The 20,209-nt window shown below is 35.9% G+C and overlaps 1 protein-coding gene across 1 annotated transcript in view; it reads right to left on the bottom strand.

Annotated features, from left to right (window-relative positions):
* ADAM9 (ADAM metallopeptidase domain 9) overlaps positions 1–20,209 on the bottom strand; it is a 121,068-nt gene that overhangs the window by 14,624 nt on the left and 86,235 nt on the right. The window contains exons 17-20 of the mRNA XM_063077413.1: positions 13,993–14,073; positions 13,662–13,767; positions 8,243–8,384; positions 6,641–6,728 (exon numbers count right to left, since the gene is read on the bottom strand). Coding sequence (XP_062933483.1) covers positions 6,641–6,728; positions 8,243–8,384; positions 13,662–13,767; positions 13,993–14,073 — 417 coding nt within the window. The remainder of the gene's footprint in view (positions 1–6,640; positions 6,729–8,242; positions 8,385–13,661; positions 13,768–13,992; positions 14,074–20,209) is intronic.

Here is a 20,209-nt window from a genome sequence, read left to right as displayed (position 1 = left end):
GCTGTAGGAGCTTTTTATCAAGTTTTTCAGTACAGATAATGTATCCTTTATTTCCAGAATTTCTTTTTTTTTTTTTAATTTATTTAATTCCTTTGTCAAGTTTCTCACTCTGCTCCTGGACTGTTTTCCAGATATCATTTAATTTTCTATCTGTATTTTCTTGTATCTCCCTGGACATCCTTAAGAGAGCTATTCTGAATTCTTTGTCACATGTTTCATAAATCTGCTGTTCTTCTGGGTCCGCTGCTTTGCTTCCTCTGATGGTGTCATTATCTCTGTTCTTCCTTGATCTTTGGGTCTGTATGTTGATGCCTGAGCATTTGAGGAGACTGCGACCTCTTCTAGGTTTTATAGGTGTTCTTTGGTTGTTTTAGACCTTTACTGGTTAATATCAGATCTCTGTCTCTGGTCTGTGGGTTTTTTGGGTTGTTTTTTGTTTGTTTGTTTTTCAGTTCCATGGTGAATTATTAGCTACCATCACCACTTAAATTCTGCACTAGAACTAATTTGTTGTCCTTTAGTTAACTCCACAATTGGAGGAACTTCCTGTGGGGACCAGCACTTGAGTTCTGTGCTTGGGCTGCTTTACTGGTGATTCTCTGGGGAAGGCTTTTTGTGAGGATCAGATTTTAATTGTTGGTCTTTTAATCACTTCCAGGTCTTGTGAGGTCAGATAAACCTGGGCTGTGTGGAAATTCTGGCCCAGGACCAAGTCATTCCAGCCAACTGTGTCCCCACAGTTCTATTATCCTGATCAATCTCCACTAAGGGAGCCTGTGGCAATTGGAAGGCAGATCTGCTACCCACACTGTGCCCCAATGTTCCATGGTGGTCCAGCATCCTCCCCAACCCTTTCCCATGTGGGGGGCCATGTACAGGTTCCTTGCAATGACTCATCAGCCTCTCACTGGCCTCTCAATGGCCCTCTTCTCTCCTGAAGACTTCAAGCAACTTCACGCAAAGGGCTCAGCTGTGGCTTTTGCTGGCTCTTGCTCCATGTGCCACAGCTTCTTTCTGCCCCTCACAAGGCCAGCCCTGAAGTGGCTGAGGCTCAAAACGTTGAAGTGGTCCCTTCTTTCTCTTGCTGTGGCTTCTCCCACCTTCACAAACTCCACGGGTCTCTCCTCCTCTTCCCCCAAGCTCCAGCAGTCCCAGGTTGGCAGTCTTTGTTTTTTAATAGTTATAAATTGATTGACTATGGGGGAGAGTGATGCTGGGGAACATCTATTCCACCATCTTGATGAAGTCTTAGAAATAAATTTAAAGAAGGACAGAAAGATCTGTAAACTTACAACTATAAAATATGGACAAAATAAATTAAAGACACAAATAAATGGAAAGAAATCTTATGTTCATGAATTCCAAAACAATATTGTTAAAATGTCGATACTACCCAAAGTGATCTACAGATTCAATGCAATTGAATCAAAATTCTAACGACATTTTTCAGAGAAATTGAAAAAAACAACCCTACAATTTGTATGGGATCACCAAAGACCTCGAATAGCACAAGCGATTTTGAGCAAGAACAGAGCTAGAGGCATCACACCACCAGATTTAAAAATATACTACAAATGTACACTAATTAAAATAGCATGCTGCTGGCATAAATACAGACATATAAACTAATGGAACAAGACAGAGAGCCCAAAACCCACACATTCATGGTCAGCTGAGCTTTGACAAAAGTGCCAAGAACCCACTGTGATGGTTAATTCTAGGTGTTAACTTGATTAGGTTAAGGAATACCGAGAAATCTGGTAAAGCTAACTTTTTAGGTGTGTCCATAAGGGTATTTCCAGAGAGATTAGCATGAAAGCCTAAGTGGATTGGGTGGCAAAGATCCACCCTCAATATGGGCAGAAACAATCCAATCCACTGGGGGCCCAAAAAGAATAAAAACAGAGAAAAAAGGTGAAACACTCTCTTTATCCACTGGAGCTGGGATACACACTGCTCTCCTTTTTTTGGACATCACAGCTTGAGACTCCTGCTTCTGGGTTCCAAGACTCACACCAACTTCTCTAGTTCTGAGACCTTCAGACCTGGACTGAGCCATGCTACCAGCATCCAGTTTGCGGATGGCCTATCACGGGACTCTTCTTCACAATCACGTGATCCAACACCCCTAATAAATCCCCTCTCATGTATTTATAAACATATCCTATTGCTTCTGTCTCTATAGAGAACCCTGACTAATAAACACACAATGAAGAAAGGACAGTTTCTCTGTAATAAACAGTGTTGGGGAAACTGCATATCCACATGCAGAAGAATAAAATTGAACCCTTATCTCACATCATATACAATAATCAACTCAAACTGTATTAAAGACTGAAATGTAAGACCTGAAACTGTGTAGTGGATTGAATTATGTCCCCCCACCCAAACTCATTGAAGCTTGAATTGTGTCCCCAAGTTTTATGTATTACAAACTTGGTCTCTACTGTGACTGTTAAGAGGGTGGTAAATCCTATTATGGTAATTGAAAGGTGGAGCCTTGAAGAGGTGATTAGATTGTAGGATCATGCCTTAGGGAATGGATTAAAAATGGTTGTCAGGGGCGTGGTTCTGAGGGCTTTAAAAGAAGAGGAGAGTCTGTCTGTCTCTCTCTGCTCTCTCTGCTTCCACCATCTTGCAACGTGAGACCGCTGGGTCACTTTCGCCACCACCAGATGGACTTTGGACTTCCCAACCTCAGAAACTGTAAGCAATAAATTTTGTTTTCTTTATAAATCACCCAGTCTCAGGTATTTTGTTAAAAGCAACATAAGTAGACTAATACAAACTAAAAAAAAATACTAGAAAAAAACATAGGAAAAAAGCTTCTTGACATTAGTCTTGGAAAAGATTTTTTGGATATGACCTCAAAAACATCACAGGCAACAAAAGCAAAAAATAGACAAATAAGACAGCACCAAACTAAAAGCTTCTGCACATCAAAGGGAACAATTGGCAGAGTGAAGAGTCAATCTATGGAATGGCAGAATATATTTGTATACCATATATCCAGTAAGGAGCTAATATCCAAAATATATGAGGGGACTTCAAAAAGTTCATAGGAAATTGGAATTAAAAGACAAAAATAATAAACAGAAATTTATTTGTCAACATAAGTGCCATCAAGTTCAAGACACTTTTATAAATGATGATACCAGCCATTTAGTCCATCTCTAAAGAACAGAGCATCCCGGGACCATATGAATGGTCCATGTCAATTCAATCTTTTTTACTGAAGAATTATTAACTGAAGAAAAATGGGTGCCCTTTAAAGATTTTTTAACATTAGGGAACAAAAAGAAGTTAGGAGCCAAATCAGGACTGTAAGGTGGATGCCTAATGATTTTCCATCAAAACTCATAAAACTGCCTTTGTTTGATTAGAGGAATGAGCAGGAGCATTGTCATGGTGAAGAAGGAAGCCAGTGAAGCTCTCCCAGGCATTTTTCTGCTAAACTTTGGCTAACTTTCTCCAAACACTCTCCTCATAAGCAGATGTTATCGTTCTTTGGCCCTCCAGGAACTCTGCAAGCAAAATGCCTTCAGCATCCAAAAACTGTTGCCATGACCTTGACTCTTGCCCAGTCCACTTCTGCTTTGACTGGACCACTTCCACCTCTTGGTAGCCATGGCATTGATTATGCTTCGTCTTCAGGATCATATTAGTAAAGCCATGCTTCAGCTCCTATTACAATTCTTTGCAGAAATGCTTCAGGATCTTGATCCCACTTGTTTAAAATTTCCACTGAAAACTCTGCTCTTGTCTGCAGCTGAAGTGGGTGCATCAGTTCTGGCACCCATCAAATGGAAATTTTGCTGAACTGTAATTTTTCAGTCAGAACTTCAAAAGCTGAACCAATTGAGATGTCTATGGTGTCAGCTATCATTTCTGCTGTTAATTGTTGGTACTCTCCAATTAGGGTACAAACAAAATTAATTTTTTCTTTGCAAATTGATGTGGATCGTATGCCACTGCAGGCTTCATCTTCATCAGTCTCACCCCTCCTTAAATAGAGTTATCCATTTGTTAAACTGGTGATTGGGAAGTGAGGGGCAGGCAGCGAGTACTATCCCCATAAGTTTTTTGTAAAGAAGAAAGCATCCATGATTTCACTACTCTCCCACCCAAGCTTCACCATAAATTTGACGTTTGTTCTTGCTTCAATTTTAGCAGAATTCATGTTGCTCTGATAAGGGTTCTTTTCAAACTGATGTCTTATCCTTCTTAGTGTCTCAAACTAGATTTTGTTTGGACATGTTATAACAATTTAGTACTACTTTATTTCGGTGCAAAAAAATTTGCAATCAATACATAGTTTTTACATAGTATGCATTTTCTATGAACTGTCTGAAGATCCCTCATATAAGGAACACAAACAACTCAATAGCAAAAAAACAAATAACTCGATTAAAAAATGAGGAAAGGATCTGAATAGACATTTCTCAAAAGACTTACACATGGCCAAAAGGTATATGAAAAATGGCCAACATCACCTATCCATAGAGAAATGCAAATTAAAACTACAATGAACTATCATCCCACATCCATCAGGATGGCCACTATTAAAAGAACAAAAAAATAGCAAGAGTTGGAGAAGATGTAGAGAAACTGGAACCCATGTGCACTGTTAGTAGGAATGTAAAATTGTGCAGCCATTATTTAAAATAGTATGGAAGTTCTTCAAAAAGTTAAAAATACAACTACCATATTATTCTGCAACCCCACTTCTAGGTACATATCCAAAAGAACTGAGAGTAGGATCTTGAACCCATATTTGCACACTCATGTTCACAAAAGCATTATTCACAATAGCCAAGAGTTCCATGGACACAACCTGAATGTTCATTGACAGATGAATGAATAAAGAATATATGGCATGTGTATATATACGGACACACACAATGGAATATTATGCAGCCATAAAAAAGAAGGGAATCCGATTACATGTGACAACATAGTTGAATCTCAAATACCTTATGCTAAGCAAAATAAGCCAGTCACAAAAGGACAAATACTGTATGATTCCACTCACGTGAAGTATCTAATCAAAAATCATAGAAACAAAAAATAGAAAGGTGGTTGCCAAGGGATGGTAGTAGGGAGAAGAGGAAATTAGTGGGTATAGAGTTTCAATGTTGTAGATCTAGAGATCTGTTGTGCAATAATGTGAATATAGTTAACGCCATTGTACCATATACATAAAAATGGTTAGGATGGTATAATGTTATTATTTTTTACCACAACAAAAAAAATCTTTAAAAAATTGATTAAAATGGTAAATTTTATACATATTTTGCCACAATAAAATAAGGAAAAAAATATACCAAAGGTGAAGAAGAGTATTAGATAATTCCTCACTAACATGCATAGGAACTGTGTGACCATCTTATATACACAGAAATATGAAAAAATCTCCAAGATATATGGTTAAGAGGAAAAGAATAACAAATTTTGTTTCCTTTTTAGAATGGAAAAGAGGAGGAAATAGAGATATTCTGTATATATACTTTTATATACATATAAAAACATGAAAAAAGGGTATCTAATCATTCACCTCCACATAATTGGAAAGAATTTGAAAGTCTGACTATACCAAGTGCTGACGAAGATGTTCATCGACAGGAATGCTCACACACCACTGATGATACAATCACCCAATGGTGTAACCTCTTTAAGAAGTAACTTGGCAATTTCTGGTAAGAATTCACATATCTTTCAGCCCAGCAATTTAATTCCTATATGCCCTCGATCAGTGCTCCCCAGTAGAATCTTCTCCAAAGATGGAAATGTTCTGTACCTATGCTATCTGATACAGTACCCAGCAGCCACACATGACCTGTTGAATGTGGTTAGTGTGACTGAGAAATGGAATTCTTAATTTTATATACTATAATATGAAATCTAAATAGCCACATGTGGACAGCAACTACTATATTAGCACAGTCCTAGACAGCACAGACATATACAAGATGACTTCTGTAGAATGTTTATCTCAACCTTGTTCATAGTAATGAAAAATTGGAATCTGGCAACAGGAAAATGGATTTTAGAATTGTGTGATAGTTATGTAACATAATAATATCAACAGTGAAATGAATGAACCACAGCTACATGTATCAATAGGTATCAATCACAAAGTAACGTTAAGGTGAAAAGCAGATTGCAGATATATGTGTAAAAATATCAAATAAAACATTCTAAAAAGTTTTAAAACAGATAAATATAATATTATATATTGCTTAAGGATATATGCATATCAGTAAAAGTATATCATTATCCCAATACCGCCTGAGACAATTAGACCTATCCAGGAGCTCAGCACCAAGTCTTTGGTGTCCTAGGGAAGCCAAGTATTGAAAACAGAAAGATGGAAGACATAGAAAACAAGTGATAGCATAAGTCCCATGTTATTTCCCAATCTTGGTTTCAAAACAAGGCATTCTTAATGTCTAGATGTCTTTTCCTGTGTCCTCTGTGCCAGGGATTCGGTTGGTATTCCTTTAACTAACTTAGGGACCACATAGAATACACCAGAATTCTTAAGAAAGTAACTATGTTTATATCTATATCCATGTAACTATTTTTTTAATATGCAATACTTTAATATAGTAAAGAAAAATAATTTTCGCTTTAAACTTACAACTTGTCTAGCAGGAGTCACTGGAGAAACATGTCGAGGAACACTCACTGGCTGTCTAGACACATTTGCTTGGTTTTTGCCATCTGATCTGAAAGATACGATTACTTTTAAGCTAAACTGAGATTAAAACATTTCTGTATGACATATTACACATACTTTGCATTTTCCCAAATACAGAATAATGATGTCGGCAGTGGTGGTGATCACAATGATAATTAAAATTTTTACATTACTTTTAACAGCTTTCACACATTTTTAATCCTTACAGTATTAAAAAGTATTATTTACCACATTTTACAATTAATTAAACTGATATTCTAAGAAATTATGAAATCTGGTCAATTAGGTCAGTGTTCCCTAACTTTTTTCCTCAAGTCTTTCTAAAATCAGAGAAGAATAAAAAGCAGATTCTTAGGCTGCATAAACAAAATTTGAAGTAGTCACTCTAAAAATTAGGAAGTCCAAGGGTAGCAAACAGGATGGCTGGAAAGATATAAGATAGGTTATAGACATGCTGAGGTGACAGCAATGAAGGTAGACAGAGTGGTATGGGAGATAGCTGTAGTTACAGAACTAAAACTTCAAAGATGCAGACTGGGGAGTTACCTGCATAGACCAGGCAGTCAGAAGTATTATAGGAAGTAAGAGAAACAAAGGATAGGAAGATAAATCTGTTTTAGAACACATTTAAAATTAAAGCTAACGTCAGGACACTCTGGGAAAGTATTATGTAATAAATGAGAATTGGGGCAACAAACCAAAGGTGAGTAAACTAGGCTATATATGCACATTTGGAAATCATAATAATAACTAGTTACTAAGTACTTACAAAGTGCCCACAATTCTATAGGCTTTATTTGTTAATATTTTCTCATCTAATCCTTACATCAACCCTATAAGATAGGTAATATTATTATTCCCATTTTAGGGGAAATAAAGGTTCAGAGAGCTTTATTTAAAGTTTCAGTTCATAATTCTAGCAAATGATTAACCTAGAATTTGAACTCAGATCTGATTATAAGGTCCATGCTAATATATGCTACATTCTAATGCCAATATATCAGAAATGATAGTTGAAAGGTAGTCATATGAAAGTCCAACACAAAGACGAAGAATGTCAGACATCTGAATTATGACAACCCTAACTTTCTTCCATCAAAACTATTTCTTAAAAGCTTATAATTCACAAAATCTGTTTTTAAAAACTGAGACTTGAAAAACTCTTGCTCTATGAAAACTGATAACTTGAAATAAAGATGTAGAAGAAAATATTCCACTTCCATTTACATTTTTTAATCTTTATCCCACACTTTAATCTCTAATTAGAAGGCCCAAATCAGATGTCATAGCCCAAAATTCTATTTACCCCGCTTTCAGAAATAGATGTTAACAAAATAAATAAGGGCCATCTTCAGCATCGTACCCTTCCAATTATAAGAGGTGGCTTAGTCACCACGACCTTTCAACCCATGCCAATCATGTGAAAAGGATAACCTAGAACCCGATTCTTAAAGGATTGCCAGCCTCTATAATATGACTACCATCCACCAATAATTATGTTAGATTTTTTTCCTTTAAATCTATGTCAAATAATTTAAGTACTCATATGTTTGTGATCTCTTCCTTTTGAAGTGGCTTTTCCATAGTTGATCTCTCTTGATGAAGACAAAGGTACCCAGTACAATAAGGGGAACGACTATGAAGAAGAACACCAGAAGTCCATTCCTCAATGCAGTATTCTTCTCTAGAGAGAAAAATTTTACATTAATGATCATCAAATTAGATGGTAACTCATACTACTCAGAATACACTAGGGGATTATATAAATGCGTTACATTAATTTTCACATTTCAGAAATCAAACTGATATAAACTGAAGACATTGATAAGTCTTGTTCACAGTCCATCCCTGTCCATTTCATTTTTGCCTTCAAAAAGATAACCACTTTCATTAGTTTCTTATGCAGTCTTATAGTATTTCTTCATGCAAATATAAGCAAGAACAAAATGTGTTTTTACTGCCAACTTTTTCTTACACAAAAGGTAGAATACTATAAACACTATTTGGCACATCACTTTTATCACTTCTCTGTACATAGAAGGCCTCCTCGTTTTCTGTACAGCTATACAAAACACCAATGTGAGAATGCTCTATAGTTTATTTAACCAGCACTCTACTAATAAACACTTTGATTTTTCGAATTTTTGCTATCATAAAAAGAAATGCTACAATGAATAACCTTGTACATATGTCATATCATATGAGTATAGGTATAATTACTGACTGAATAATTTCCAAAAATCAGAATTGCTGTATCAAAGAGTAAATGCATTCATCATTTTTTTCAGGTATTGTCAAATTGTCCTCCATAGTGATGGTTACAATTTAGCACACCCACAAGCAAGTATGTAAGAATTCTCCATAGCCTTGTCCAAAGGGCCAAATTTCTAAATTTTTGGCAACATGGCAGGTGAAAAATTATATCTTTTACAATTTTATGTAACATAAAATTATTTTTTTTATAAAACTTTTTTATAAAACTATTAGTTGAACTCCTTTTCATGTTTAAGGAAATGCTATTATTTCTTTTTTTTCTACTTAGTCATTTGACCATTTTTCTGTTGGACTTTTGGTTCATCTCAATTTCTAAAATTTCTTTATATATTAGAGAGATTAACTTTTCTGTGATAAAAATTGGAAATACTTTCCCTTTTTTGTAATTTGAGCTATAGTTTTCTCTATACAGAAGTTTATTATTTTGCATAGCTAAATTTATCAGTCTTATTTTTCATGGCTTCTGGATTTTAAGTCTCATTATAACTTCTAACAATTCATTAATTAATATTAATTTTACTTGTTCTCTGTTCTTTAGAGAAACAATATAGTAGATATAAACAGGGGTAGTAGAATTATGAGGAAAGTTTCACAGTTTAAGTTTGTAAAAGTACCAGAAATTTCTGTTAAAAGTTGTATGAAACTATATGAAGCAACATTTATCCCAAATAAAAATCAAAATACAAAAAACTAAAGTAAGCTTGATATATCATTTTACAATTACTAATGGGTACATAAACTTTAAATTAAGGCACCCAACACTGGTAAGATTATGTCGAAATTGATACCTTCACACTGTTAGTGGCATTACAAAGATATCATTCATTTGGAATTTTTATCTAGAACCATAAAAAAATTACCCTTCAACTAATTGTCTCATTATTGGCAATTTATCCTTCAACTGGAAAATGCATATGCATTAAGATGCACACTACAGTCTTAACAGTGCATATCAAAAGCTTAGAAACAACCTAAATATGTAATAATTAGAAAATAATTATGCTAAGATCGAGTAATAGGGACAAGATTTATTTTGCCGTCTAAAACAACCAAAAAAACAGACAAAATATATGAAACAACACTTTTTAAGACACTGTATGTCAGGCAATGAAGAACAATGATCCCCATGAGACAGAGAAAAAATAAGGCGAGCCTCACAATCATCCACCTTACTGCCCAGAGAACGTCAACAGACCCCGATGAGGGCTGGGGAAGCCCAAGCATGGCCCAGCGGTCTCCCTGGGTGGAGGAGATGGAGCTGGTACTCCAGGCAGTCCACAGCAGCTAGAGTTCACTGAGCAAAGCACCAGAAGGGAGAGAGTTGCACGGAGAGAACTTGAAGTATCTGCAGAGGGTTCCCCTCAAAGAGTCAGCTGAGTACTGATCAGGTATACATGTAAGAAAATTTCCTAAGGAACCATGTGAAAGGATTCCTGGGAACAATCTCCACAGCTCACACAGGACTAGAAAGAATGCTCATTCCTACAATTCACAGTGGAAAACCTCATAATTAATGTGACATTAGCAGAACAAACAGAAGGATTTTAGTCTCAGTAATGAAGCAAAATCAGCCCTACACTAAATGCTGCTCAAGTCCTGCCTAAATAAACTTAAAAGCAAGACCCAGAAGGATCAAACTGTGCCCAAGTAAGTTAAACATACTATAACAAAGCTCATCAACAAATCCAAAAATATCCAATATCCAACAAGGTAAAATTAACAATTTTGGCAGCCAGTAAAAGATTACAAGGCATGCAAAGAAGCATGAAAATTGGAAATAAAGAGTAACTTTAAAAAATCAACAGCCAATCAGTGAAATATAAAAGAACTCCAAGCAGCCAAATATACATGGAATTGGACTCCCATGAAAAGAAGACAGAAAAAAATTTTTTTAAATAGCAAAAAATTTTTCAAATTTGAATAAAACCATAAAAGCACAGATCCAAAAAGCTCAACAAATCCCAAGCACAGCAAGGTACATTATAATAAGTTACTGAAAAACAGAAATAAAGAGAAAATCTCACAAGCAACCAGAGGGAAAAAAGGCACTTTATATATGAAAGACATTACATACAAATAAAAGAATGATGGATTTTTCGGAAAAAAAACAATGCAAGCCAGAAGACAATGTAGAAATATCTTTAGAAGTAAAATGGAGAAAACAACTGTCACTCTATAATTCTTTACCCAGTTAAATTATCATTCAAAAAGGAAGGCAAATTCAAGACTTTTTTAGACATACAAAAGCTGAAAGTATTTGGCACTGGCAGACTCACAGTATAAGAAATATTTTTAAAAATAGTCCTTCAAGCAGAAATTAAATGTTACCAGATAAAAATCTAAATCTACACAAAGAAATGAAGAGCACCAGAAAGATAAATATGTGGGTAAATATAAAGACCTTCTCCATTCTTAAATCTCCTTTAAAGATAATCAATTGTTCAAAGCAAAATTAATGACAATGAATTGTAAGGTTTACAACATATGTAGAAGTAAAATATATGGCAACAATAGCACAAAAGCCAAACAGAGAGAAATGGAAACATACTGAAGTGGTACATTATTACTGCAAGGCAGACTGTGATAGAAAAATATCAAGACATTAAATATAATCCCAAACACATCAACAACCAAATTAAATATTAATGGGCAAAACAATTCAATTAAAAAGCAGAGACTAACAGACTGGACATAAAAGCACCCAACTATATGCTACCTACAGCATAAATAGGTTAAAAGTAAAAGGATGGGAAAAGATTTCCCATGATGACTAATTAAAAGAAATCTGGAGTGACTATATTAATATCTAATTGCAGAGCAGAGAATATTACCAGGGATAGAGAAAGCAATTTCACAATGATAAAAAAGAAATTTATAAAGAGGATGGAACAATTCTAAATGTTTATGCACCTAATACAGACAGTCACAATACATAAAGCAAAAATTGACGGAACTGTGAGGAGGAACAGGCAAATTAGCAGTTATAGCCAGATAATTCAAAATTCCTTTCTTGATAATTGTTAGAGAACAAGTAGACAGAAAATCAGTAAGAATATATAAAACTTAAACACCTATTAACTAACATGAACTAACTATTTATAGAACACTTCACCTAGCAATAACAGAACATACATTCTTTTTATGTGTACACAGGACTTAGACTTTTATTTAAGACTACATTCAGGGTCATAACAAGTTTCAAAAAAATATAAAAGAATGCAAGTCATACAAATCATGTTCTCTGACTACAGTGGAATAAAATTTAAATCGGTAACATTAAGATATCTAGAAAATCTCCAACTATTTCAAAACAAAATAACACATTTCTAAACAACACACGAGTTAAGGGGAAAAAAGTAAAATCCTATTAGAAGGTATTTTGAACTGAATGAACATGAAGGTACAACATATCAAAATGTGTGGGATGAAGAAACACAATACTTAGAGGAAAACTGATATCACTACAATGCTGATATTAGAAAAGAAAAAAGGTCTCAAATCAACGAAATTAGAAAAAGAAAAACAAATGAAACTAAAAGTAAGTAGATTGGGAGAAAATATAAACAAAGCACATATTTGGTTAACAACCTGTATCCATGATATATAAAGAACTCTCAAATTCAAGAAGACAACCCAAATGAAAACTGGAAAAAGGATTTAAACAGATACATCACCAAAAAAGATATGTGAATGTCAAATAAGCACATGAAAAGATGCTAAACATCATTAGTAATTAGAGAAATGCAAACTAAAACCACAATGAAATGCCACTACATGCCTACTAGAAGGGCTAAAATTTAAAAGAATGACCATATCAAGTATTAGAAAGCATGTGGAAAAAGTGGAACCCTCATATACAGCTGATGAGAATGTAAAATGGCATAACCCTTTGGGAAACAGTTTGGCAGTTTCTTAAAAAGCTAAACATACACCACTATATGAGCCAGTCATTCCACCTAGTATTTACCCAAAAGAAAGAAAGCATATGTTCTCACCAGGAATACACTGGCAAACAAGGGGCTCATGGTCTATCAGAAGAAAACAACTGATTACTATAGTATATGACAGTGCTAACAGTATTAGGAAAGCAAAGAGAAAGGACAGATTAATTCAGATTTAGGTAGTCAGGGAAAATTTCCTTTAAGAAATAAGGTATAAACTGAAGCCTGAGAATCAAATAGCCAAGTTCCAACAATGTGAATATAATATGGTATGAAGGCCCAGAGGTAAAAGAGAATAGCCTATTAGGAGAAATCGAGTAAGTTACAATACGTCTTAAGCATAGTGAAGTCAGGCTGGAAAGGTAAGCTCGGGGCAAATCATCCAAAGAATTAAAGCCATGTTAAGGATTTGTGTACTTCGTTCTAACAGCAATGCAGAAGCACTGAATTTAAAGCAGGAGAATGACATAATTAAAACTGAATTCTTGAGGAAAACACTAAAACTCTGTAATGTAGTGTATGACACAGATTATAGGAAGAAAGAAGGGAAACAGGGAGCCTAGATAAGAGGCTATTATGTAAGTCCACAGAAGAAATTGAAACTAATAAATGAGGATGAAAAAATGAAAACGTTCATGAGAAATTTAAGAGGCATAATCAACACAATTTAATGTATAACTAATGTGGGAAGTGAGGGAGAGGTACAAGGATGCAAGATCATAGTAATTTTCTTCTATATTACTTGCCGTTGTACGTGGGTCCACTGTCCACACTTCCTCCGTATCCTTCCATCACACAATCTGGGGGAGCCCAGCCATTTTCACAGTGACAATTCTTATTACTATTACATACCTTCGAAACAATCAAAATATCACTTTTTATTTTTTTATCACCAATTCAAGAATGGAAACCAAGAGAAAGAACTAAATTCATGCAAACTCATGGACACTTTTTAAGAAAAGTTTATCAGGAATCTAAATTTCCCAACATCTAAATATCTTAGGAATTCTCATCTAATTTTCACTGGGAATTCTCAGTCAGCACTACTTTCATGAACAAACCAAAAATATTACCTACCCCATGTCCATGACACATTTTCTGAACATCACAATCATAATTCAGAACAGAAGCATTTACACATTGGAAATTTCTACAGATCTGAAAAAAAAAAAAATGAACTAAGTAAAAAATAAAAAAAAATTGAACACATTAATAAAGAAGTACCTAGAAGAAAAGATCTAGGTGCAGATTATTTAATTCATTAGAGAATTTCTTCAAAACTTTCAACAAATGATTAATTCCTCGTATTATATTTTTGAAAACGTAGAAAAATTAGAAAAATTGACTAATCGACATAGAACTAATGATCAAAAAAGACAAAGATGACATAAAGACTAAAAATAAACAAAAAACTACCATCTATCCTTCCATATGAATAGAGATGTGAAGAGGCTAATTAAAATACGGATTTTTTTCAAATCAATAGTATCCACATAGAGCGGATCCCAGGACTGTAAGGAAGACTCAACAGTTGGAAATTTATTAGTATAATACCTCTCATAAATAGTCATTATTACCACAGATAGTAAAAGGGCAACTGATAAAATCTGAAATTCATTTTAATTTTTAAAATTCTTTTTAAAGGAAAAATAAAAAGATACTGTTGACAAGACAAAACATATCTCCCAGTACCATAATTAATGATAAAATAATACAGGCATTTCTACTAAAAGCACTATTGAAAATAAAACATTATCATCATATATGGTTCTAGAAATTCTAGTTCATGCAATGAGATATGAAACAGAAATGGGTCCTAAATATTGAAAGAGAAATAAAAAGTACTATTTAAGAAAAACATTAAACTAAGGACCTAATGGGATCAGCTTAAAACTTATAAATTTTTCAGCTTTCTGGAAAATTGATATCTTTGTCAAAACTGCTATTTTGTGATAAGTTAGGGAAAAAAGACTAACTTTTTTTAAAGACTGTTGAGTGCTATCTTAAATTTTTATCAGGTAACCAGCTACACAAGATCAGAATGTTTAAATTCTCTAATGAAATAAAAAACAGAGAAAAAACATACAATGAAATATTAATAGATATCTTTACTATTCTAAAAAATACATATATTAGAACAGAATTTTCTACTTAGAGTCCGATGATCTCCAAATATTGTTTCCTTCAATATTTTCAATTAATTTTTAAATAGGAAATATATTCACATGATTAAAATTTTAAAAGTACAGAAGATTCTACAGTAAAGTCACTCTTCATCTCTCCTCTAGCCACCCAGTACTCCTGTATAAAGATTTCAATACTGTTTTCCCACATCCATAAGTCTTTAGAGTAGATATTTACCCCGAGTTTCCCTATTCAGTTCAAAGGAGATTTTTATTTCAACAATTGATTTACAGTGGATACCTTAAGCATTAAATAAGATCATCGAAATAAGATGAAATGTGTTCATATCTGGCAGGTTCACTTTAAAGAGCAGAAAAATTCTAAGCCTTCCAAAGAAAAGGGTCTCCTGATGGGCAGTGTTTACCTCGTGGAACAGGTAGAACCAAACCGGAAGGAGTACCCAGATGAACTGCTGGACTGGGAAGTGAGACCACCCTCTCAAACCCCACCAGCCTCCACACACTGAGGAACGGAGATGAAGTTAACCACAGGGCGTCTGGCTTACTGATTTCAGGATGCAAGTTTGGAGCTGAACTACCTGCGACTTTAAGAAGAGTTTTTTCTACTTAAATTTCTATGCAAATTAATGCCACAATGAGATATCTTACTCCAGTTAGAATGGTCATTATCAAAAAGACTGAAAATTACTAATTCTGGTGAGGATGTGAATAAAAGGGAACTCTCCTATACCACTGGTGGAAATGTAAATTAATATTTGGAAATTATGAAAAACAGTTTGGAGATTCCTCAAATAACTAAAAGTAGAACTACCTTATGAGCCAGCAATCCAACTACTGGGTATGTACCCAAAGGAATGAAATCAATCTATGGAGGAGACACCTGCACTCCCATGTCCACTGCAACACTATTCACAACAGCCTAGAGATGGATCAACCTAAATGCCTATCAATAGATAAACGGATTTTTAAACTGTGGTATATATACACAATGGAATACATTTCAGCTAGGGGAAAAAAATCCTACAATTTGCAGCAACATAGATGGAACTTGAAACCATCATGTGAAGGGAACCAGGAATAGAAAGACAAATACCACATGATCTCACTCATATGTGGAATCAAAAAAAAAAAAGTGGTTCTCATACAAGTAGAAAGTAGAATAGTGGTTACAAGAGGCAGTTCGGGGAGGGGGTGGGCAGAGGAGAAGGGGTGGACTGACAGGCACAGAAATGCTGCCTACCCCAAGTGAATCACTGTGCAGTATATGCATGTACTAAATCAACACACTGTACCCCACAAAAATGTATGGGTAAATGTTTAAATATAATATAATAAATAAAGTGGTTCTCATAGAGGCAGTAAGTAGAATGAGAAGTGGAGAGGAGGGAGGGAAGTAATGGATTAACAGGTACAAAGTTACAGGTAGACAGGAAGAATAAGGTCTGGTGTTCTAGGCTGACTAGGGCTAGTATTACCATATTGTATGTTTCTAAATAACTAGAAAAGAGGATCCTGACTATAATCACCACAAAGAAAAGATAAATGTTCAGGGGATAAATATGCTGTCTCCCCTAAGTGAATCATTATACAGTATATACATATATTGAAACAACACACTGCACCCCACAAATATACCCAAATAGATTTTTAATTTAAAAAAAAAAAAAAAACAGAACTAGGTGAGAGAAAACAGAGGAGGCTAACAATTGGAGAGCAAAGGACCATCTTTATTACCAATAAAGCATTTAACACGGCTTAAGTACACAGCAAAAATGGGCTTCCTAATACTGCACCCCAGATTCAAACTTACCACGGCTGCTCTGGACAACCATAGTCTTCCCCCTACAGAAGCAGCGCCTGCCCTGCTGTTTCCTGCATGGCAGACAGAGCAGACCACAGCGTGCCCTCTCTGCAGGCAGGCGGCTCTGAAAAGAGGACAGAAGGGGCTGAGCCACTCATGCCCAGTAACCTCTCTCACATACCCCAGCTGGAGCAATTACTTTGCCTCCATTAGAGAGAAGTGACGGAGGACCAGACTAAGGCCAGGAGTGTCACTTGATTGGAGGTTCCTCCACAAGGAAACCTGAGACGTGGGGAGTAAGTATCCCTTGACAACAGTTAACACAGAAACACTGTTGATTACAAACCTAAGTACTATGCGTATATTTCCTCTTATGCAGCTTTTGTTTTACTACAGATGAAACTTGCCTTTCTTCTGACACAATTGGCCTTGGTCATATCCTCAATATTTTCCCCTCAAAAAAGTTATTGTGTCATTTCTTCCTAAAATTTTCTTTCTCTAGAACGTGCCACCCCTACCCAGACTCCCAGGGCCCTCTCACTCTGATCCTGGCCCCATACAAAGCTGCAGTTTTGGAATTTCTCTTTGATGTCCTTCTGTTTCCCAGATTACAATTCTTTCTCTTTCTGGTTTACTTCCTTACTTGCTGGAACATTCCTTTAGATGATTATCTAAAAGGATGAATAAAAGATCTCTGAATGCCTCACTTGTATCCTCTCATTTATCAATAATGCAGCTGTGTACAGAATTCTAGCTTGAGAATCTTTCAGAAACATGCCAAGTATTGCTCCCCTGTCTTCCAGAACTCAGTCTGAAACTCATTTCTTTATATGCAACCTATTCTTTGTTTTAGTTTTTGCCTCTGGATGCTTTTAGGATCTTTCTTCACCAGTACTTCAAAATTTCACAATGTCCATTTTCTCTATGTCCTCTCTTTCTCTAAATTGGAGATTTAAATTTACCCTCTCAGGCTCTTATCTTCCCTCATATTTTCAGTATCTATTTGTGTTGTTTCCTCAAGAATTTTCCAACTTTATGTAACACTCCATTTATAGTTCAGTTACAGGTGCATGAAGAGGAACTGTGTACGATGGTAAGGACAGGCAGGCAGGCATCTCACAGGAGGATAACAAAAAATAACATAAAACATTATATATTCTGATCTCTCGCCTAGAAGAACAGGCAACTGGTTGCTGATGCGTTGCTGACAGGCCAGGAGAAGCAGGGTAAGGGGCTAGCCTCTCCATAAGGAGACGAAGAGTAGTTCTCCTCTCAGTTCCATGTTTCACTCCACTCTCCGCTACAACCAGTACTTCCAAACCACAAGTCTGTTTAAGGTTCCACTGAGCTAAGAGGCAGTCATCTTATTCACATCCTCTCTGCACTTTAAGTTGTAGGTTCCACTGCTCTGTCAGTTTTCTCCATCCTCGTTCAGTTTCCAGAATGTTGTTGAAATCTTCAGCTACTAATGGAGATCTCCTATATTCCACACTTTGGCATTTAGTTCCTACTTATTCTTTTATCTTTTGAGTGTTTTTGGCAGAGAAAAAAAGATAAATGACTATTGCAATCTACCATTTTTTTTTGGCAGATATTTTTCCAATTCATATTTTTACGCTGAACTTTATTAATCTGTAATAACTGACCTATGATGGTCAACTTAAACTGGGCCACAGGGTGCCAATATTCACTGAAACCTTATTCCAGGTGTGTCTGTGAGGGTGTTTTGCGATGAATGTAACATTTAAATCAATAGACTGGGTAAAAACAGACAGCCCTCCCTAATATGGCTGGGCCTCACCCCATCAGTTGAAGGCTTGAGTAGAACTAAAAGGCTGAGACTCTCCCAAATGAAAGAGAAACCCTCCTGCCTGCCAGCCTGCCTTTGAGCTGGGACATCAGTTTTCTTCCTGCCTTCAAACTTGAACTCATAAATCGTCTCTTGCTGTGTCTTGAGTCTTCCAGCATTTAGACTAGAACTACACCACTAACTCTCCTGGGTCTCCGGCTTACCAACTGCAGATATCTTGGGACTTGTCAGCTTCCACAATTTCATGAGCCAATTCCTTATGATAAATAAATATATACACACACACATTTTAGTGGTTCTGTTTCTCTGGAGAATCTTGACACTTATACCCAGACCAAAAACAGACAAACCCCCAAAACAACTGAAATGTGCAAATGTTGAGGGAGGGAAAACAGACTTTAGAACGCTGAGCAGGACGTACAACTCAAGAATGAAAGCAACATTGGCTTGGGACAAAAATGAACACAATCCTTCTCTACTAACTAAAGTCCATTCTAGAGGCTCCCTGTTATGAACTGAATGTTTCTATCCCTCAAAATTCACATGATGAAGCCCTTACTCCCAAGATGATGAAATATGGAATATGGAGATGTGGCCTTTGAAAGGTAAATAGAGTTAGATGTGATCATGAAGGTAGGATGCTGGTCTGATGAGATTAATGTCCTTATAAGAAGAGACACCAGAGAGTTTGCTCTCTCTCTCCACACACACACGAAGAGGAAGACAGTGGATGGAGCACACAATGAGATGGCTTTGCCCACAAGTCAAGAGAACAGGCCTCAGAATGAAACCTTCCCTGCCAGCGCCCTGATCTTGTACTTGCCAGCCCCCAGAACTGTGAGAAATAAATGTCTGTTGTCAAAGCCACCCAGTCTGTGATATTTTGGTATGGCAGCCAGAGCAGACTAAGACACTCCCACTAACACCTAATCTCAGGTATGTGAAATGCTAGTGGTTAGTATTTTGTTATTCTAAGTATTTTGTTATTTTATTTGTTTATATGGTTGGCTTGTTTGTTTTTTGTCAACCCGGCATGCTTTCCCATCTAGCTTTTTCCCTGGTATATTTACTTAAGTCATCAGCTCCCACAGTCACAGGTTAATAAGCACGGGGTACAGCGGGCAACTCAGGCCCCACCAGTCACACTGCTTCATTCCTCTGCACATTGCAATTGGCCTTTCATATTGCGCCTTACAGTCCTTTTCCAGGACATCCTAGTTTCTCACTGGAGGAATGACAACCCTACCCACCTCACTGGGAAAATGTGAGGTTTGTTATTCCTTGTTATAGTGGCAAAGGCCTTTCTGCAGTAGAGCGAAATAAAGCCAACAAGAGAGGATGAGAGATAACAGAGGTGGGGAAACAGCAGGAACATTATCTGAGATTCTGGATTCCAAAGCTCTTTTTTTGATCCTGTAATTCGAATCAATAAATTTCCTTTTATGCTTAAATCCAGCCTTAGCTGACTTTTTGGGAAACTTAATAGTACTGACTATAATCACAGAGTAAGTTTTGTAAATTCAAAAAAACGTAAGAATA

This window comes from Cynocephalus volans, chromosome 13 (assembly GCF_027409185.1).
Source record: "Cynocephalus volans isolate mCynVol1 chromosome 13, mCynVol1.pri, whole genome shotgun sequence".
NCBI lineage: Eukaryota > Metazoa > Chordata > Mammalia > Dermoptera > Cynocephalidae > Cynocephalus > Cynocephalus volans.
The sequence above is the reverse complement of the archived record's forward strand: the minus strand, read 5'-3'. Positions and strand labels throughout refer to the sequence as shown.